The sequence below is a fragment of the Pistacia vera genome, unplaced genomic scaffold (genome assembly GCF_008641045.1).
Source record: "Pistacia vera cultivar Batoury unplaced genomic scaffold, PisVer_v2 Contig136, whole genome shotgun sequence".
Taxonomy (NCBI): Eukaryota; Viridiplantae; Streptophyta; class Magnoliopsida; order Sapindales; family Anacardiaceae; genus Pistacia; species Pistacia vera.
In genome coordinates this window covers 1,068,960-1,092,575 of record NW_022195423.1, presented here as the reverse complement: position 1 = coordinate 1,092,575, position 23,616 = coordinate 1,068,960, and the positions used below count along the sequence as shown (strand labels likewise).

The 23,616-nt window shown below is 32.9% G+C and overlaps 1 protein-coding gene across 1 annotated transcript; it reads left to right on the top strand.

Moving 5' to 3' along the window:
* The first annotated feature begins 2,983 nt into the window (after positions 1 to 2,983).
* Positions 2,984 to 22,303, top strand: LOC116122632 (eEF1A lysine and N-terminal methyltransferase). The gene is made up of 3 exons (XM_031408458.1): positions 2,984 to 3,244; positions 4,848 to 6,704; positions 22,255 to 22,303. The coding sequence occupies exons 1-2, from the start codon at positions 2,984 to 2,986 to the stop codon at positions 6,261 to 6,263; spliced, it is 1,677 nt and encodes a 558-aa protein (XP_031264318.1). The 3' UTR covers positions 6,264 to 6,704; positions 22,255 to 22,303.
* Positions 22,304 to 23,616: the final 1,313 nt, after the last annotated feature.

Sequence of the window (23,616 nt, the reverse complement as noted above, 5' to 3'; positions counted from 1 at the left end):
AGATTGAGCGTTTTTACCTTAAATAACGAACACGAAGCTTTCAATAATGTCTGTGTTGCACCACTATTTAAACATCTTCCAGACTAAAGTGTCAACAAATGACACGTAAATACATTAAGAACACGAAATTAAAGTTATTGTGATTTTGTATCCAAATACATAATGTGTGCTTATGAAAAACATGCATTACCCGGACTATGCTAGTTTTTCACCTCCTCTATTATCTAAACATAAGATAATAACCACAAAACAAATAGAATCCGCACTCCTTCGTATCAAATCTCTTATTGAACCACCTTATAACAAAGCACGAAAGCGATCCTTCATATACAAAAATACGCACCAAGTAATCCTATGATTCGAGTATTCCCCCAAGTTCAACAACGACCTCTAGAAACTTTAGCGCTCTGAAGAAGTAGATGCTCTAGTTTTACACGTCCACCTCAATCTCTAAGAAAGTTCCTGCATAATCAATGAGTGAGTCGGCACAAGACCCTGATGATGTGGATTGCATACTGGGGCCTAGGCTTACTGGAGTGCTCAAGTGACTCAATATAATTGGATAATGTACAACAGCCTTACAGATCTTTAGATGCACCCCCCGCTCAAACATCAAAATGCTTCTTTCTCACCAAATTCAAAAGTGAATTGTGTTTGTACATTTAGATATTCGAGGTTCGCCGCAAAAGCTGTCGCGGACTCGAAAACACAAAGATAGATCTCTTATATCGTCAAGAGAACAATATTAAAGATATTCTGTATTTCTTTGAGCTAAACCCCACACAATAGTTTACTTTAAGTTCATCTTTCACGGTGTATTACAAGAAGAAAAGATCAATATTTGCCAAACACACAGTCTAAAGAATTACAAATGACGATAATCCAATCAACTTCCCTCACAACCGCCAAAGTGATTGACAGATTACACAGAAAAGCACGAAGAACGGGCACCATAATTGATTAATCGAAAATTTCGGAGACATTCCATTTCAAAAATGGCATGTTTATTAGGCTCTAATAATGTAATATCAGGAGTTATGATATTATTACACCAAGTGCCCTAGCATAAGCACACTTGGCGTGAGCAGATCAACAACTGTATACGATAAGTCGCATAATTTTCTCAACGCCGAAATAGTATATGAACCAAACACAATAGATTAGTATATAGATGCACATTTGGTTCACCATTATCACATGGTATATTATATTATCTAATTGCTGATCACGATTATGTATATGTCAAACAGCTGTTTTGTCACATTAACACATCGTGCCCCCTTATTTTTTAGCTACAATGCTTTAGATCCAGACGTTTATATTACGGGTCCAAGATATTGACCCTTTTAGTGTCAACCAATAATGGGTATGCGATACTACAAAAAGTTTTAAGACAAGAAGTAACATTTGAATTGTGTATCCCCGCCGCTCTACTAACTAAAAGATCTTAGTACAAATTAAAACAATACTTGTCTTCTTGAAATGGTCCCCCTATCAACATCTGCTGGCTACCGACGCCCTTTTAGCCACATAAGATTTTGGATGCTTAGCATTACAAAACTGGTCGTTTTCACTCTTTTTGCTTCTGTAGATTGTCAAAGGTTTCAAAATAGATTTTCGCATAAAATGCCAAAAATCAAAACGGTTTTTTCTTATAGTTCTCACCCACGGTCATCCTCACAAACGATTCTTTCGCGGTACCCAGATTTATTAGCTCCGAAAAAGTGATAGCTGTAGGAAAGAATGGCACTATCCCATCAAACCCAAAAACAATCCAAATCAAAAGCATCGTAGCGATGGCTACCTACCTCTGGTCGGTGCTATCAACAACTATTACCCCTCAGGGCCTTCCCCACACCAACCTTCACATCCAACGACTGCCTCAAACATATCCTGACGAATCTTTTCTCTGCATCGCCATCCAAGCAACCTATACCACCTCTCTGGTTCCCCACTCAACCTCGACTCGTCGATCATCTAATCCCACCTGTTCAGTACCAGTGTGAGAAAGTGACTATTCAAGCTCACTGCCCAATTGGTGCATTGTTGAACCCCGATAGTGTGGCGTAAAAACTATGTGCTAGCAACGTTATCAAAAGACACATTTCTCCCTCCGCTCGGTGCTCTTTCGGTCCTTAATTATAATAGCTGATGGGGCCGCTATTGCCGTGCATGACTTCACCTGACAAAGCAAGCACAATTTTAATGATTTATTTTTAGTGACTACTTGATATGCCACTTAGAATCTACTCATAACTCCTGATCCCAGCACAGCGATCCCCATAGGCGGATTGCCTTTTTCCCAGAAATGGCACTAATTAAAAAGGCTTGATAACAGACCTCCTAAGCACTGCGTACTGGAGATTTTAAGCATAAACACCCATTTTGCGGCCTTCTCATTCCTTCATCTCCCCCAAGACGTTCTTAGAGAAGATTAGCAAAAAGCTTGGTGGCATACTTTTCTGGTTTACTCATACAACACACTCTCCCCGGTCGTCGCCCTGTTCATACTGTCGATCCTTGATCTGAGACAAACACGTGGCCCACAATAAAACATGTCCAAAATTGTTTCAACCAGGCTTAATTGTTTTGGTTTGTAAAAATGAAGAATTCTTTTTCGCCTACACCTCGCGTTTTCGTGGTTCTTCTGGGCAAAATAGATTCACTTGTTCTTACAAAAAATGATCATCAACAACGTACGAAGGAGTCTGTGCAGCTTTCTTAGCTGTTAGCTTTTCCTAGCATTTTCTTTCATTATAAATGGTGCAGCTGTCTATGCCCGGTTTTGTTCTTTCTCCTGCCTTTGTTCTCATCTCCAAGTAATAGTTCAACCCTTCCGGCCCACGCATGGTATGTGTAAATGTGATCGGCTTGCGGCGACGGTTTCAAAGTTCAAAACTCAAACCCTTGCGGTCTTCCCGGAAGAGGAGCGTGTTCTACACGCGGCGGCCTCCGCTCTCCGACACGACCTCCTCTGCTCAAGATGCGTATACTGGGAGCACATGAATTCGTTCGCGTGTATGGGGCGTCCAGGGCCGGGCGTCGCACACGTCCCGCCGCCGTGGGAGGAACTCTCTATGTGCAGCCTAGGTCACCAAAAACCACTCCGCGCAGACTGGTATCTCGGCGCAGTGATGATTCCTTCGGTCGCGGCCATGGTTGCACATACAGAGGAGTGAACAAAAGGCAATTGGGTTGCAAGCACAATTATGGAGAAAGGGCTTTGGGTCCAGAGAAGGCGGCAGTATGCAAGGACGAAGATAGAATGGCGTGAAGCAACAATCAGAGAGTCACAATGAAAGTAAGCCATAGCTAGTGAGATCAATGCTGGGGAGGGAGGAAGGAGGGAAAGTGGCCTCACGCACCACAATGGCAGATAGGCTATAGGCGAGGATGCGCGGTCGAATGGAGAGAAGTGGATTAGTCCGGAGCCTTAGGGGCCGAGATACACAGATATATCTATCCGCAAAGTACGGTGTAGGACTGGATGGAGCGTGAACAGAGGTTGAAACTGCGTACCGGGGCTAGATGCGGTACCGGCATGAGACGCGGGACGATAATGGGAATTAGAATGGCGAGAACTATGTCGCTAGGGTATGACAATTAAAGAAAGAAAGAAACTGATCGTGTGTCCCATGGCGTGGTCGAACCGGGTGTCACGAGCAGGACAAGAAGACAACCGAGTTCGAAAGATTGACGGGTAGGAATATAGGAGCACGGGTCGGAAAAGTTCGAGCGTACATAATAAGGCAAGACACGTATCAAGACCGCTCATCACTTTCAACACCTTTAATCTTTTTCCTGTGTTTAGTATTGTAACGGATTCAAATGGTTGAAACCGATCGTTTGTAGTATAAATATGGTCACTTCCGTTGTAAGCGTCAAGTTTAGGAAGCCACAAAAAAATCATTAAGTTTTAGAAGTTTTCAAACACTTTGAGGAGAAGTTTCCTCTCGTGACAAACTATCAAAGCAATAAAGTTGTAAGTTTCTTTACCACTTCATTAAAGCAATAAATATTGATTAAGAGTCGGTCTTTACAAGTACAATAATAGTATCTGTATTTTTTTTTTGTATTTTCTAAAAGATTAAAAAAATTAAAAATGAAAACGATTATAATTCTTTTATCTAAAACCGTGTATTTGACCTTTTATGTGGAAATCTTTTTGTCATGTACTTAGCAGATGTTAGTTTTAGAAATATGACCTATTGAGTAAGGTGTTTTCTTTTATTGATTTTATTATTTATTTTGTATTAATGAAATTTAAAAAAAAAAGTGAAAAGCAATAATGTCGACTTATTTTTTAAAACCCTTTATTTGACCTTTAGTGTAACATTCGTTTGTTTCATTTGTACTTAACAGATTTAGTTTTAGATATAAATCCTAACGTCATATTTACAAAAGATTAGTTATTATAAAAAATGACTGTTTTTATTTATTTATCTAATCTAATTAATTTAATATCTAAATTTGTAATAATGTTGAAAGATTAATATTTTTTTTTAAATTAAATTATAAATTGTTGATAATTTAAAGGTTGAATTAATGATATTTTTTAAACCAATAATATTCTCTAAAAAAGGTAAACACATGGGATTAAGTACATTTTCAAAATCAACGAGTATCTCAAAACCAAAATATTATATATATATAATATTACAAGAATTACAAGATATTTCTCAAACGAGGTGAGGTCGCATTAAAAATAAAAGTAAACACAATGTACTAAAATGGATTTAACTATTAAAACCCTACTTGACTTAATTTTTTTAAATAACATATTACATTTAAATCCCATATCTGGGATTAAATTACTGTAAGCACCATTATTTCTAGAAGTACAATAGAAAAATGAAAGGCCAACCGCCAAAACAAAGACCCAAAAATGGCCTGGACGCGGCCATGTTCGATCCATACTCCCTTCACGCTTCATCACCTTCACAATTCCCACCCCCTTCTCTCTCATCACCACCACCCTCCTCCGAGTCGCCGTTCTGACTCCCCGTTCAACCCATGACTCACCCCGAGTTGCACCATGTTCGTTCCCAAACCGCCACCACGATGGATTTTCTCCACGAGTCAGGTCACCTCCAGCTTCTCCTCACTCCCACAAAATCTCACGTCTCATATTGATCGGAGAGCAGCCAACGGATGGCCCTGATTCGCCCACCATTTACCACCGCCAGAACCAAAACGACAACGTTTACAAAAAGAGACTGGAAGAAAATGTCATGCCTCTGGTAATTGCTTTGTCTAGAAACTTTTGTGTTAAAGATGGAATTCTTGATCTACCCATTTTGAATTATGAAGATGATGTGATTTCTAGTGTTGTTTTAGATAGATTTGTTGGTGCTTTTGTTGGTGCTATGCTTGTTGAAGATGTTGAGATAGAGAATGAGTGTGAAAAGAGAGAGTTTAGGAGAAGATTGAGGTTTAAAAGATTGCCAAATTTAGTACAAACTGAGGTTAGAATCGTGCCCGAGACGGAACTCTCTTTGGATTTGATTAAGATTGGAGGAAGAGTTAGGTTTAGACCTGATATTGGGGTTTTGGTGCATGTGTATTTGGTGCCAATGGTTGCAAGTTGTACTTTGATTGGTTCATATCTTGGTGAGCGAATTCAAAGTGGGTTTAGGCCTAAAGCTTTGTGTGTTGGGGTTGGAGGCGGGGCTTTGGTTAGTTTCTTGAGAACCCAGTTGTGTTTTGAAGTTGTTGGAGTTGAAAAGGATGAAGAAGTTTTGAGTGTCGCAAGGAGGTATTTTGGATTAGAAGATGGTGAGGATGTTTGGTTTCATGTTGGAGATGCTATAGAGTTCATAGAGAAGCTTGCGTGTCGAGCTAATGGGCAGAATTCGGATTCATCTGGTGCTCATGGGGTAAATGATGGTGATTTGGATACTAAATTTGATGTTATTATGGTTGATTTAGATTCTGGTGATGCTAAGAGTGGTATTAGTGCCCCGCCTTTGGAATTTGTTACAAGAAATGTTCTTTTGGCTGCTAGATTAGTACTTAGTGATTTTGGGATTTTTGTCATAAATGTGATTCCTCCAAACAGGTCATTTTATGAGACATTGATACGTGAATTTCGGGAGGTTTTTAGTGAGTTGTATGAAATTGATGTTGGAAATAGAGAGAATTTCATTCTTATTGCCACGGTGTTGCCCATCGTGTCTTCAGCTAGTGATTGTGAGAATCCTTTTCTTAAGAAACTGAGATTGGTGATTTCAGGTGCATACATGGATTCCATCAATAAAATTTGAGGTGTGAAGCTGGTAGAGATCAGGAATATGATTATAAAGAAAAAATGTGCTTCAAAAGATGATTTGCACATACATAGAAAACCTTTTTAATAAGAGGCTCTAACTCAAGAAAGATGATTTGTAGTACATGCTTCTCAAATAATTTGCAGTTACAGGGCACAGAAATAGAAAAAGCCTGGTTGAAATTATTCCAGTAGTATCCTGCATGATTTTTTTATTTCCAGATTCATAGGTTGTTAACAAGGATGCACCACTTATTTTGTGATGATTGATTGATTGGATATGATAATGATAGAATGCTTGAAGATGTAACCATGAAAGCAAGCGAAGACTAAGGAAACCACTTTTCAAGATCAGAGGCAATTCCCTCATCTGGTTGAGGGACCAGTGATTCTTAGTTTGGTCGGAACATGATCTTCCAAAGCTCTGGCAGATAACAAGGTTCTTGTTAATCTTCTTTCGAATTTCCTATTAGCTCTGGTTAAAATACATTCTTGAGCTTAGTTATGCGTCATTAAAGTTTATTAACAATTATAATTGCTATAGCTTAGGGCATCTCCAATCCAACACCATTTTGGTGTAAAAACACTAAAATGGCATGAAAGATAGCCTCCAACCCAGCGCCAAGCATTACACCAATTTGGTGTAACACCATCTCCAACCACAAACACCAAATTTGTGTGGATTTGTGGTGTTGAAACACTATTAAATCTCCAAACCTTGCACCAAACATACATCAAACAGAATATCTTTAGAATATTCTTTTTCTATTAATAACAGCAATTAATCTATTTCACTAATTATTTTATATATATTAATTAAATATTAGGAAGATATTTTTATTAAATAATAATTACTTTGAAAATATACTAATTTAATTAAATTAAACATATTTAATTAAATAAACATTACAGTAAAAATACATTTATCAATATAAAATGCTACAAAAATAAAAATATTTTTACTATTGTCCAAAATCGTCATCTTTTCAAAAGAAAAACAATCACAGAAATTCAAAGACATGTTTTCAAATGATATTTGGCAAAGAATTCTTCATGATTCCATATTGATGATTTTTTGGCATTATCTCAATATCTTAAAAATCCAACACCAATTCAATTAGCTGAGCCTTACCCATTTTTCGAAAGTCATTGACAAATAATTCTTGAAACCGAAATTCGTGCCAAAAAGGTTCTCATGAAATATAAGGACGCCCATCCAAAAGAATCATTTAGTTTTTGGGCGCTTCTCTTTTTAATAACCTTCAACATCAACATCAGAAACCAATAATTATATTCAACAATTAATCACAAATGAAGAGGCAGTTGAATTAGTCGAGGTCGATGATTACGAAGGAGAAAATGATTTATTAAGCTCTCAAGTTCGAGACAATTCTCAACACTCCGAAGAAGTGATTCAGATAATTTTCTTTCGGGCAATTCTCAAGACTCTCAATTTGAGGATTCTCACATTTGAAGATGATTAAGCGGCAGTGACTCAGCATCGCTTTGTTCAATTTTCAACATTTGCAAGACTTTTTTAAGACTATCTTTATGAAGATGTTCAAAGCTTTATCACGTAGCTTCTGCAATAATTTCAAGTCTCAAAATTCAAAAATTTCGACGCTGACAAGATTCTTCTCCAGTCGACTTATCTCTTGCCCAGAAGAAATTGTTAAGATTTTCGCAAACATTTAAAGACATCAAGACTTCTTCAAAACAATCCTTTCACGTGGCTTCTGTAAAGCTTTTAACAATTTCAAGACTTACTTTGTCAAGCTCCCCTGCAACAAGCAAGACTTTTAAGATATTTTTATTGAGCCTTATCGGTTTGTTGTCATTTCAGAACAGATCAATAATTTAAGACACGTATCCAAGACAGCTCATCACTTATCAAAACTTTATCTTTTCCTGTATTGCATTAATGTAACGTTCAAATGTTTTTGAAATCCGGTCTGTTGTAGTATAAATAGAAATCACTTCCGATTGTAAGCATCAAGTTTTTAGAAAAAGTTTTTAGAACAGTTTTAGAGAAAGTTTTAGAAAGCTCAGAAAGATCACAAAATTTTAAGTTTAGTTTTCAAATACTGAGAGAGAGAAAGTTTCCTCTCGTGTACAAATTATCAAAGAATAAAGTTGTAAGTTTCTTAACACATTCATTATTTACTTGACTTATTTACTTTGCATTATTTACAATGGTCTTTGCATTTACTTTATTTTATTAACTTGACTTCAAGTCTTTTAATACTTTAATTCATTCATTTACTTTTGCTTCAATCACTTTGTTTTAAAGATCCTGCTATAAATGGTATCAGAGCAATCAGTTTCTAAATAGGATAGGCTGATGGATCCAATATACTAAGACAGGAAGGAATTTAATTTTGATTTGATTTCTCTAACTATTCGGGTATGGCTTTCAGGCCATGCAGGAGGATTTTTTCTAAGTCTTGGTATAAGGTTCAAATAATTTCTAAGGTCTTGGAAAAACTATGTACATAATTAAGACATCTAAAAATCTTTGTAATTGTGTTTATCTCTTAATTCATCAGAGAAATTATTTGCGAAATCTATTGTTCTATCAATTGTGTTAATAGTTCCTTTATAATTTCATGACCTAAAAATCTGATTTGCTTGAAATAATTTCATTTTGTGGCTGAAACAACTAATCCATTTCTTTTAATAATTTCTTCAAATATTTTTAAATGTTTTAAATGTTGATCTATTGATTCTGAATAAACTAAGAATCGTCAATATATACTATTGTAAAGGTATATATGGGATTAAAAGATATCATCATAATGTTTGAAATTTGATGGTGCATTTTTTAATCCGAAAGGCATAACGTTCCATCATATTGACCAAAAGGAATTAAATGCTGTTTTGTATCTATTAATTCATCATTTGAACTTGCCAAAATCCTGATTCATATCAATTTTGAAAATATTGTTTCATTATATAGTCTATTAATTAATCTTTTTGTTGGGAATGGGATATCTAATCCATGTAATAATTTGTTAATGGTTTATATTAATGACTAATCTTGGAACTCCTCTTTCTTTTCTGCGCATTATTGACTAGAGGCAGAGCAACTCCATGGAGATTTACTTGTGTCTAATTAATTTTTTGTCTTGTAAATCTTTGATTCTTTATGACAGTGTTCGAGTAATTTTATCATCTATATGGTCTAGCTTTTGTTGATATTTTTCTCATCAAAGTTTTTAATATAGGGAAGACAGCTACATGTTGTTTTCTATCCCAAAAAGCGTTTGGAATTGTTGAGCATATGTCTTGTGAAAATCGCTTTTCTAATTTTAATAATTTTGAATTTTTGGAGTTTCTAATTGTTGTTTTATCCTTTCAGTTTCAATTCTTCTTTTAAGAAATGAATTTGCTTTTTCTTATAATTAATGAGATTTATTTTTGATATTGTTAAGTCCTTTAAATTATTAATATCTTTATTAGGGGAGATTAACAAATTCAAATGTTACTTCTTGTCCTAAAAATTTGTTGTAATTTCCTTATTGGTTACACTAAAAGGTAAATTTGAGTGATAAAAGGTGTACCTAATATAACATCTTGATCAAGATCTTTGCTAAAATAAAAGTACTTTTAATACAAAAATTTTGTATACAAATAGAGCATTAGATAATTTGTAATTAATGTTTAATTGACCATTTGCTCCATATATCTCTCTTTTGTTTTTTCATATATTTTTGTGGAATTAATCCTTCCTTATACAGTTTTGATCTGCTCAGTGTCTACTAAGCTTGTGTATAATATCTAATTCATGATAATATTGATCTAATGTAAATGCCATTTTTTAAGTTGAATTCTAGAAATTTCATATAATGCTCTCTCAGTTTCTTTAATCTGTAACCGATTTTGAGGTTGATGGTGTACTACAGTTTCTTTGGAGGCTTTTACATATAAATTGTCTTGATTTCAATATTATGTTTTGTAATTCTTTAACTTGATTTTTCAGAATATTGTTTCTTCTTGTAAATCACTTAGAGTAACTTGTGTGGGTTTGTCAAATATTTTAATATGTCTTTAATTATAAGAATCTACATCTTTTTGTTTTTCTTCGGATAAAATTAATTCTTTGAGTTTTAATAAATATTCTCTTTTAATGTCTTCGTCCTGTATTTGTCAAATATCTAATAAAAATTCTTTTGATTTGGTAATAACATTTATTGACTTAGGTCTAGATGTTGATATCATATTAATTGATTTCATTGGGTTACTATTATTGTAATTTTGTGGAAATTGGCTCTTAATATTTAGAGGGTTCCTTCTAAAGAATTATTGAAGTTTTTGTCAAAGTTATTATCAGAATCGTCTTGACTTAGGCTTATTAATTGAGGGGTAAAATGTCGTTGAGGTGGTAGTATTTCAAAAGATACGTTTGTTAGATTATGTTGGGATTAATGTTAAGTTTTTATTTGTGTTTTAGTGGGATAATAGAACGCATCGTGTCCTTTGTACATTTCCAACATTTTTTTATTCTTTATTTTTATTATTATAATAAGAAAGTTTTCTTTCCATACTTTTGTTCTTTGATTGGGGATTTGGAAAGGACATTAATGTTGATTTGGAGGATGATAATTCACTAAGTTTTTTACTAATATTTTCTAAAATAGTATTGTGATTATTGAGTTTAATAATTTCCTTTTTGGGAATGTCAAAGGGTTCAAAAATGGTTTAACATATTTTTGTGAATAAAGGGGTGTTGAATTGATGTTAAAGTTGATGTTGAATTTCCTAAAGTTGGTGAATTTGTTGAATTTTCATTATCTCCTTCTGGGGGTTTTTGAAAATTTGTAATATGTGGTAGTTAGTATCTTCTATCCTATTCATTGTTGATAATGGTGTGAAGAATTTGATTAGAGTAATTGTTTTGATGTTGAATATTTTAATGTCTCTTAAAGTTGGTTGCTTTTGATCATCATCAATTCTATTAATTTTCTTAAATGGGTGATGCTATTATTTCTGCTTGTTGATGTTCTATTTTAATTTCTTCTAAAAGTGGATGGACAGATGTAATAGTTTATTGTTGTGTGTTTGCCAATTTTTTGTCGCATAGTGGTAACAAATATAGTTTTTTTTCACTTAAATTTGATAACATTTATTTTCTAACCAATTAAAGAAATAAAATTTTGTTTAATTTTTCTGTGTATTGTACCATTAGATCTAAGGGTATTTTGTTCTTCTAGACTAAATTTGTAAAGAATATTTGTCTTTTTTCTTTATTATAATTTTGTAAAAATTCTTGTTTTAATAACTCTTTGTTAATCAAAAGGTTTGTTATGTGTTGATTTGACTATAGTTTCCTAATACTTCTGATTGTGTGGTGAACTAGGTGGACTTGATGTATTTTCATAAGCAGGTTTGGTATAGGAGGGGAATAATTTACTTCTACTATTACTTGTTGAAGTTGTTGACGAAAGGCTAGGTGTTGTAATTTCTTCAATCCTAGGGTTGTGGTGAGTTTTGTTAGTAACTATGGGTGATTTGTTCTAAGGATGTTTCTCTAAATTTAATTTTATTGTGCCGTCTGGTTGTATTATTTGTTGTATCTCAGAATCATTTTGATTTGTAAGATTTTGGGGGCATAATTTTTCTAATTTCCAATCTGTTTGTTTAATAATTTCATCCCAAGCTAATCTTTTTGGTGTAAAAGTTTTATGTTTTGTTTTATCGGCTTCCATTATAACTGTGTGTCCTGGTGGGGCATCTAATGGCTCTTGGACTTATTGTGGTGTTCAAACTTTGTAATAAATCCTAATATTAATGCTAATGGTTAGGCTTTATCTTGAAAGTAAGATTAGAAGCTTTAAATTAATAGTTAATGCAGACAGTATTGTGGGATCATGTAATCCTACTGTAAAATTTGGATAACAATCAAAATAAACGGGACCACTTTCTAAATTAGAATTTTATACTGCTAATAAAGAGTTATTGAAGTTTAAATTTCTTGCGTCTCTTAATATTACCAATATTGGAATGTTTTCCCACCTAAATAAGGTTTTACTGCTACTTGTACTAATCCTATGTGTAAAAATTTATGGTTGTTTGTCTATGCTGTGTATTGCTTCTTCAGAAAGAAGTTGAATTTCTCACACCTTTTCTTCGGTTATCATTATTGTATCTTCTGTTGTTTTAATAGAGTAATGACATAAATCAAAACTACATATTGAATATTGTGGTCTTTTTTGACTGGTGTATGTTCCAGTTATGTAAGTGATCTATTTTTGCATATTAATCTCTTGAGTGTTAATAGATTCATTAATTCTTGATTATTATTGTGTTTTGTTGTTGATTATTAAGTCTAATAGCATACTGCTACTACTATCATCTCGTTTACTGCTACTTCCTAATTTCCTTAAGAAATTAGACATCTCTAAAATAATTCTAACCTAAAAGTTCTAGTTTCTCTCCTAGATCACGGGACCACCAAGGTACGGGACCACCTCGGGACCACCTAACACGGCTGACAATGGTTAACCGGTGACCAACGCACCCTCCAGGCTGACCAAACGTAACCTAGAATCAATTCTAGAGTTCTCCTAGATTAAAACTTTCTAGATTAATCTAAGCCTTAATTTAATCAAGCTGTGAACAGTGCAGGATGAACAGTAATATAAAGCAGACTGCTACAGTGCATGAACAGTTAGTAAACAGTGATGAACAGTAATATCCTGTGAACAGTGATCTGCTACAGTAACTACGTTATGGGTGTGTTTGTGCGGTTTTTAATTCCTAAGCATAACTTCTATTGACACTGCTTGGCTCAACTTGGCTCTGATACCATTATAACAGGATCTTTAAAACAAAGTGATTGAAGCAAAAGTAAATGAATGAATTAAAGTAATTGAAAGACTTGAAGTCAAGTTAATAAAATAAAGTAAATGCAAAAGCTATTAAATAAATGCAAAGTAAAAAGTCAAGTAAAATAATGAATGTGTTAAAGGAAATTACAATTTATACTTTGATAATTTGTACACGGAGGAAACTTCTCTCTCTCAAAGTGTTTGAAAACTTAAAACTTAAAACTTTTGTGATCTTTCTAAGCTTTCTAAAACTTTCTCTAAAACTTGTTCTAAAAACTTTTTACTTAACGTTACAACGGAAGTGATCCTATTTATACTACAAACGATCGGATTTCAAAACATTTGAATCCGTTACATAATACAATACAGGAAAAATAAAGTGTTGATAAGTGGATGAGCTGTCTTGGATACGTGTCTTGAATATTGATGATCTGCTCTGGAAAGGCAGAACAGCTGATAAGGTTCATAAAAGTTATCTTGAAAAGTCTTGCTTGGTCAGGGGAGCTTGACAAAGTGAGTCTTGAAATTGTTGAAAAGCTTTGCAAAAGCCACGTGAAAGGATTGCTTTGAGAAGTCTTGAAGTCTTTAAATTGCAGAAAATCTTGACAAATTTGCTTCTGGGCAAGAGATAAAGTCGACTGGAGAAGAATCTGTCAGCGCCGATATTTTGAATTTTGAGAATGAAATTTTTGCAGAAGCTGAGTCATCAACCTTTATTGATTCATAATTGATCTGGTTTGGAACATGACAAAATAGTCATCTTCACTTGATCGCTTGGTGATTTTGTAGTCGAGTCTGCTTTTGTGATGTTGAAAATCCAATGGCCATAATAATTTTGTCCATATCTGGGGTTTTGACATTGAGCCAACTCAGCAAGGAGTCTGGATTTTTGAGTCAAAATGTTGATTGTTGTTGAGGCTGACATAACTGTGGGTGTTGAGAGAGCCACACTGCACAGCTGGTGGACTAATATTTTGGATGGAAAAACTAGGCCACCATTTAATAAGAAATTTTCTTTGTAATTCTCGGAATTTTGGAGGAGGAGAGTAGTGATGTGAAATTGCAATCATATACCAGGCAATTAAGAAATTGCTGGAAAAAGCTAGCAAAGGGTCTTCACTATTGTTGAAATTTTTTGTAAACAAGTGATATCTTCCAAGACCGAAGGTGGAAAGATTTTTTCATTTAAACCAAAAAATTAAACCATTGTTGAAACCATTTTGAAATGTTTTTGGACAAGTTGTGTCAAAAATGAAAAACCAGGAGTGTGTTGTATGAGTTAAACAGAAAGTATGAAACCAAGCTTTTGATAATCTTATTAAGAAAATTCTTGGGGAATGAAGGATTGAGAAAATGGGCGTCTTTGATAAATCCAGTACGCCAATCTTGAGGTCTTAAAACCTTTTTAATTTTGCATTTTGAAAAAACATCTATGGGATCATTTCTATCAGGATTATGAGTAATTTCTATTGAATCAGTATCAACTAAAATAAATTCATAAAATGTTCTTGTTTTAATAAATCATCAGGAATAAAATAAAAATCTGGAGGGAAAATTTTGATAAAGTTTTTGCATAGTTTGTCCCCAATATCGGGTTCAACAATGCAAATTGATTGAGTATATCTTTCTCAATGATTGAAAAGTGGGATTAATGTCGACAGGTTTTGATGGGGAAGGTTTATAGTTGGTGGTGTATGGTAAGGGCTTGTTGGTAATTTCTTGGTGGAGATGAAGAAACAGATTCTTCATCAAGAAGAGTAAACCGGTTGGTTGGGTGATAATGTTTTTCTGTTTATTGGGTTTTGAGGATCTGATTGTGAAGGTTTTGTTTGTGGGGTAATAGGTATTTGTAGGTGGTAGCATCGATACGATGCCTTTGATTTTGGATCGTTTTTGGGTTTGATGGGAGTGCCCACTTTTCCTCACTCTCACTCTTTCCTAATAAATCTATGTCCTGAAAGTTTTTGTGATGAGAGAGACTATTAGAAAAACTTTTTGATTTTGCATTTTATGGAAAATTAATTTTGAAACTTTGAATCTAATGCAAAAAGTGAAAACAAGTTTTTGAATGCAAGCATCCAAATTTTGTGATAATCGAGCCATTCTTGGTAGGGACAATTTCTAGACTCTTTAATTTGGTAATAGTGTTTATCTTAGATATTGAATATTTTTTAATTTACTAATATCCTTTATTAATGGTGGATTGACAAATTCAAATGTTACTCTTGTCCTAAAATATTGGTGTAATTCCTTTATTGGTTACACTAAAAGGATAAATTTGAGTGTAAAAGGTGTACCTAATATAACGTCTTGTCTAAATCTTTTGCTAAAATAAGGTGTTTTAATACAAAAGTTTTGTATAACAATATGAGCATTAGATAATTTATAATTAATGTTTAATGTTTGACCATTTGCTCCATTAATCTTTCTTTTGTCTTTCATAATATTTGTTGGAATTAATCCTTCTCTTATACAGTTTTGATCTGCTCCAGTGTCTACTAGGGCTTGTGTAATAATATCTAACTCATGATTAATATTGTCCTAATGTAAACATGCCATTTTGAATTGAATTCTTGAGATTTCATTAATAAATGCTTCTTCGGTTTCTTTAATTTACTTTTGAGGTTGATGGTTGTCCTAAGTTTCTTTTGAGGCTTTTAAACATAATAAATCTGTTTGATTTCATATATCATTTTGCAATTCTTAACTGATTTTTCAGAATATTGATTCTTCTTGTAAATCATTTAGAGTAACTGTGTGGGTTTGTCAAATTTTTTAATATGTCTTTTAGATTATAAGAATCTACATCTTTTTGTTTTCTTCGGATAAAATTAATTCTTTGAGTTTTAATAAATATTCTCTTAATGTCATCCGAATTTTGTCAAAATCTATAAAAATTCTTTTGTTTGGTAATAACATTTATTGACTTAGGTCTAGATGTTGATATCATATTTATTGATTTCATTGCACAGTAGCATGGCCCCATGCACTACAATCATCAGAATTTGTGAGGACTCACTCATTGATTCGGAAGATTTTCTTGAATTTGATAAATCATGTCTTCATTATCTGTATTGTAACTAGATTCTTCTCAGAGTCTGTTTGAATAATTTTTAATAATTGTTGTTTCAATTCTGAATCTATTCTAATTTTTAATTTGATTTTTCATAGGACACTAGTTGCGTAATGACCTTGGGTGTGTTTGGTTTAGTATTTGGATAGGATTTTAGGGATAGTATTGGGTTGGATATGGGAGTATTACGAGGGAAATTTTAAAAATTTATAAAAAAGCCCTTAGGTTTACTAATTTACATAAAGACCCTAACATGTAAAATGACAAAACACCCCCACCATCTGCAGTGTCAGATTCCGGCCACCACCGCCGGAATCTGGCCGGAAAATTTCGTTACGGCACAGACTTGTCGGATCTGTGCCGTAACACGTCGTTATGGCCTTTTCCGGCTAGATCCATGGTGGATCTGGCCGGAAAAGGCCAGATTTACCGTTGTTTTGGCCGTCGACGGCCGGAAAATGCCAAACGACGGCCATCTTTGGCCGTCAGCGACGGCCAAAGATGTGGCGTCGTTTTCGGTCAACGACGGCCACATCTTTGGCGTCGCTGACGGCCAGATCTGGCCTTTCGGCCAGATCCGTGGGGGATCTGGCCGGAAAAGGCCACAGCGGTGAACTTCGGCCATTTCTGGTCGGAGTTTGGCCGTTGTACAGATTCCGGCTATCACCGACGGTGGTGGCCGGAATCTGACAAGTTGGGTTGATGGGGGTGTTTTTTTATTTTAAAATTTTTTTTAGGGGGTATTTAGTGAAATTAATAAACTATGGGGTTAAAAGTAATTAAAAAAAATAGGGTAATATTTTGAGAATATGTACCAAACGATATTGAAAATAGGATCCAGAATAGGGATAAAAATATTACACCAAACGCAGCCCTGTGTGTTACATTTCCAACAGGTGATAGGGTTTTTTGATATTTTCTTGTTAGAAGATTTTCTTTTATAAGGTTTGTCAAAGATTTTTGTTCATATTTGTAATCTCTTTATAATAAGGTTTTCTATATTGTTTTGTTTTTTATCTTTTTTGTACTTAATAGGGGGGGTAATATTTTTTCATAACATATGACTACAAAACCACTTAATTCTGGTTCTTATGTTTTTATTCATTTTTTAATTTAGCTTTTAATTTTAAATCAGTGCAAATATTAAAGCCTGTATTAATAAAACTAATTAAATCTCCGTAAGTTAAGTCTTCATAAGGTATATTGCCATCGTGTTTTTGTATAATGCATTTTTGACAGTTTGACTAAAAATCTGTAGACCATCTAGGAACCTTTCTTTCCAATAGGGTTTCCTACAGTCTGTTCTTGTGAATACTTTTTGTAAAAAAAAATATTTTATACCATCTAAAATTGCCATGGTTGGACATCTTAAGGTAGCTAATATTTCTTGTGATTTTTTCTGAAAGCTTGTTGGGTCTCCTACAAAGTTTGTGTATTGCATAAATTAATGTGGCTACAGCATCTCTTCTTCATGTTCATACTCTATTTGCTAGTACCTTCTACTTGACTTTCCTAGTCTTTTTTGTTGCGTGTAATATGTGAGTGTTATGTGATTCTGGTAAATCATACCACCAATTTTTAACATTCCTGTAAATCCTGAGACTAATATTTTTGCTATTGATGGTCAGTGTGTCATGTGATTTATGAGCTAATGCTGCCATAGTCATTTCGTTAAAATATTTAATATTTGATGTTCAGCTATACGTCTATATTCCATTCATCTATTCCTGTTCCCGTGTAGGAAGATCTGCTAGTGTGATATATCTTCAAATTGCATATCTGGCAAAGAAGGTCTGATTAAGTTTCGAGTTTTAGGATATCTCATATTATTCTCATTTATTAATAGATAAGTTTTGAAAATTTGATTTAATTCTTCATTGGGTCGGATTCTGTAAGGACATTATGTTGATTAGAGGATGATAATCACTAAGTTTTTTACTATATTTTCTAAAATAGTATTGTGATTATTGAGTTTAATAATTTCTTCTCTGGATGTCAAAGGGTTCAAAAAATGGTTTAACATATTTTTGTGAATAAAGGGTGTTAAAGTTGATGGTGAATTTCCTAAAGTTGGTGAATTTGTTGAATTCTATTATCTCCTTCCCGGGGGTTTTTGAAATTTTGTAATTATGTGGGTAGTATTATCTCTATCCTATTCATTTGTTGGCTAATGGTGTGGAGAATTTGATTAGAGTAATTGTTTTGATGTTGAATATTTTTAATGTCTCTTAAATTTGGTTGTTTTTGATCATCATCAATCCTATTGATTTTCTTAAATGGTGATGCTATTATTTCTGCGTGTTGATGTTCTATTAATTCTTCTAAAGGTGGATGGACAGATGTAATAGTTTTATTTGTTGTTGTTTGCCAATTTTGTCGCATTAGTGGTAACAAAAATAGTTTTCTTTCACTTAAATCTTGATAACATTTTCTATTTTCTAACCAATTAAAGAAATAAATATTTTGTTTAATTTTTCTTGTGTATTGTACCATTAGATCTAAGGGTATTTTGTTCTTCTAGACTAAATTTTGTAAAGAATATTTGTCTTTTTTCTTTATTATAATTTTGTAAAAATTTTGTTTAATAATTCTTTATTTATTTCGAAAGGTTTTGTTATTGTGTATTTGTTATAGGTTCCTAATACTTGATTATGTTGGTGAACTAGGTGGACTTGATGTGTTTTCGTATGCAGGTTTTGTATAGGAGGGGAATAGTTTACTCCTACTAATACTTGTTGAAGTTGTTGACGAAAGGCTAGGTGTTGTAATTTCTTCAATCCTAGGGTTGTGGTGAGTTTTGTGTAACTATGGGTTGATTTTGTTCTAAGGATGTTTCTCTAAATTTAATTTTATGTACCGTCTGGTTCTTGTATTATTTGTTGTATCTCAGAATTATTTTGCATGTAAAGATTTTGGAGGGCATAATTTTTCTAATTTCCAATCTGTTTGTTTAATAATTTCATCCCAAGCAATCTTTTTGGTGTAAAGGTTTATATTTTGTTTATCGGCTTCCTAAAAATGTGTGTCCTAGTGGGGACATCCTAATGGCTCTTGGACTATTGTGGTTTCATAACTTTGTAATAAATCTATATATTAATGCTAATGGTTGGGCTTTATCTTGATAAGTAAGATTAGAAGCTTTTAAATTAATGTTAATGCAGACAGTATTGTGGGATCATGTAATCCTACTGTAAAGTTTGGATAACAATCAAAATAAACGGGACCCTTTCTAAATTAGAATTTAATACTGCTAATAAAGAGTTATTGAAGTTTAAATTTCTTGGGTTTAATATCACTAATATTGGAATGTTTGTCCTAATCTAAATAATGGTTTTACTGCTACTTGTACTAATCCTATGTGTAAAAATTTATAGTTGTTTTGTCTGTGTCTATGTATTGCTCTTCAGAAAGAAGTTGAATTTCTTCAACTCTTTCTTCGGGTATTTATTGTATCTTTGTTGTTTTAATAGAGTAATCGACATAAATTCAAAACTACCTATTTGATATTTGTGTCTTTTTTGACTGGTGGTATGTTCCAGTTATGTAAGTGTTGATCTATTTTTCCATATTAATCTCTTGAGTGTTAATAGATTTCATAATTCTTGATTATTATTGTGTTTTGTTGTTGATTATTAATTCAATAGCGTTACTGCTACTAATATCTCTGTTTACTGCTATTCCTAATTCCTTAAGAAATTAGACATCTCTAAATAATTCTAACCCAAAAGTTCTAGTTTTTCCTAGATCACGGGACCACCAAGGTACGGGACCACCTCCGGGACCACCTAACACGGCTGACCAACGGTTAACAGGCTGACCAACGCACCCCTCCAGGCTGACCAAGCGTAACCTAGAATCAATTCTAGAGTTCTTCTAGATTAAAACTTTCTAGATTAATCTAACCTTTAATTTAATCAAGCTGTGAACAGTGCACGGATGAACAGTAATCTACAGCAGACTGCTACAGTGTATGAACAGTAATAGTAAACAGTGATGAACAGTATATCCTGTGAAAGTACTCTGCTACAGTAACTACGTTATGGGTGTTGTTTTGTGCGGTTTTTAATCCTAAGCATAACTGCTATTGACAACCACTTGGCTCTGATACCATTTATAGCAGGATCTTTAAAAAACAAAGTAATTGACAAAACAAAATCAATATATATATATATTTTAGTGATTCCGATAAATATAAAAAAAATATATTTTAAATCTATCAAATATTAAATTGTTATTTAGTTATATTGTATTTTCTTTTAATTTAGTATTTTTAAATTAGTGTTAATTTTTATTTGAGTTATTGTAGTTTAATATTTGCATGAGATAAAGTTTTGTTTTTAATTTTTCATATTTTTTGAATTATATATTATTATGAATTTATTATTATAAATATATATAAAATAACATAAATACAAATAACAAGAAAAAAAAAAAATTATAGTATTTGAACAGTGCCACGCCAAATTGGTGTGCATGAACAGTGCTACCCCAAATTTGGCATGGCACTGTACGTTTACACCAAATTGGTGTAATGCTTGACGTTGGGTTGGAGATCATCTGTCATGTCATTTTGGTGTTTTTACACTAAAATGGTGTTGGGTTGGAGATGTCCTAAATGATAGTACCACGCCAAATTGGTGTGGCACTGTTCAAATACTATGGCTCGTTTTGTTCACAATTTGTGTGTTTGGAAAAAAAATTTGAAAAAAATAAAAAAAAGTTGAATTTAGGCGGGTATTACGATGTAGGATTTACAATTAAAAAATAACTCTATGTTTATTTTTTACAAAATACCCCCTATAATAAAAGAAAAAGTTAACAAAAACACCTCCAACCCCACCTCAAAATCGGACAGCCGGCCACCACCGTCGGAGGGTGGTCGGAGTGTCGTATGGCGCATGACCGTTGGATCTTGTCGGTCGTGCGCCGATATGGCCTTTTCGGGGGTAAAGGGCAGATCTACGGCTAGATCTGGCCATTGACGGCCAGATCTGGCTTATTGCTATTCAAAGACGGCCAAAAAAAAAAGGTCGTCGTCGTTGGTCAACGACGACCGTTTGTTGGCCGTCGTTACCGACTGGTTACGGCCAAAGATTAGCCGTAACGACCAGATCTTTAGCCTTAGATCTGGCCTTTTCGGCTAGATCCACCGTGGATTGTGAAAAAGGCTAGATCGACGCACTACCGACCCGATTCAGTCGGTAGTGCGCCCTCTACCAGATTCTGGCCATTTCAGCAGTGGTGGCCAGAATCTGGTAAATGTGGATTGGTGGGGTGTTTTTATAATTTTTTAAAAATATTGGGGTATTTAATTAAATTACAAATTTAGGGGGTTTAAAAAAAATTGAATAATATGGGAGTTTTTGAGTATTTTACTGTTTAACTTTTTTGGGAATACTAAAAGTAGTATTCCAAAATGCAACCAAACAAAGCCTTAATTTTTTATTTATTTTTGTATTTGTATTTATGGTAATTTGATTATTATTTATATTAATATTAATAATAATTATAATTTAAAAAATATGAAAAATTAAAACAAAACTTTATTCAATGCAAATATTAAACTACAATAACTCAAAATAAAAATTAACATTATTTAAACACTAAAATTAAAGAAAATACAATAAAAATAACAATTTAGTATTCCGGTAGAATTAATTTTTTTTTTTTTTATAATCTATCGGAATGCTGTAAAATAATTATTTTTTGTGGCATTTTATAAGAGTATATTTCTATATAAATATAATGTTTATTTGATTAAATAAATGCTTAATTTTATAAATTAGTATAATTTTCAAAGTAATATATTTAATAAAAATATCAGTTCTAATATTTAATTAATATATATAAAAAATTAGTGATAGATTAATTGTGATTATTAATAAAAGGAAAAATAAAGAGAATATTCTAAAAATATTATTTTTGTGTAATATTAGTATAATGGGTTGAAGATATAATAGTATTTCACACCAATTTAATATTTAGATGGAGATGGTCTTAGTGATCTCTTAACGAAATGGAACTCAAAGGCATTAATAAATAGGCCCGACAAAGTTCTGTGCCATCTTTGTTTGATTTCATATTTGCAGGTGTTTTGCAGGGTTGTGTTATTGTTATAACTTGGAAGGGGTAATGTTACATGGCGATGCTTCAAAACTTGATTTTATCCTTGTTTCGTGCACCTTGTGCTGTTATCTTGATCAATACCAGCATGATAGAAGTGCTTTTCAACACTGAAATTGACATCTTGTTTGGTAGAAAGAAATGAATAGAATAAAAAAAAAAAAAAAAAGAGAAAGAAAAAGAGAAGGAATTGATCTTTTCTTTCTAAAATTGGAATTGATAGGTGTGGAGTCCTACACGACAGTTTAAGTTTTGAGTGAAGAAGTATTTTATCAGATTAGATATAAATTAGAGAAATGTTTGGTGGGAAAATGATGTTTTTAGTGTACTTCTCACTCTTGAAAAAGGGTTTATTACCAATTATAGAAAGGAAAAAGCTTCTACTGAAGAATGGAATAGTAGTTTAATCAGAGGATGAAATTTATTCCAAAAATTAAAAGTTCATTTATTATTATTATTTTTGGTAACAGGGGTGTTCGGGCTCGCTCGTACGCACCTTATTAATCTCAAGATTCATTGAATACTCTACAAACCTAAATGATCAGATAAGTTATAATGTTATTATAGTAAGTGATGATAGATGATTTTAAGTTTGAACTTAGGAACTAAAGGAAGAAAACGGACAAACACCTTGGAGTTTAAAACTTTAATTAAAAGTTTGTTGATGAGACAACACGTTGATATTAACCGTAGAAGTTTACTGATTTTGTAAAAATATGTTGGTGGTTAGAGAAGATTGTGACCATAGAAATATAATATCTACGCTAAGAAAATTCCTTCCCACACGATGTTGGAATACAACTTTATATCAGTTTCAACTTTCAACCAACTATAGGTCTATAATTGTCGACTTTTTGTTGGGCGAAAGGACAGGACTGAGACTAACCCAAACAAAAGCTTCTAAGTTTTCTTTATCATATTCCAATATTCTTTTTAAATGTTACCCACATTCGGAATTATCAATTCCCATTACTTTACTTAGATAATCAGTTATAATCTAATTATTATTATATAAATCTATTAAATATTAATACATAAACCGCTCAATTGATTCAAATCACGATATATATATATAGTCTTGATATATATAAGTTGAATGTAATTCTTTTTATTATTTGAAAATAATATATGCAAAAAATCTAATGAAAACCTAATGGAATTGAGCCGTAATATTTTCGGAAACAAGTTTGGATACAATCTTAAGAATAAGTGTCAAATCAAAATAAAATTAAAAGTCTAATTTGTAGTTTTCTATTTTTTAATTGGAAACAATTTTTAATTTCTATATAAACATGTTTCTAAATATTAAAAACATAATATACAATTAA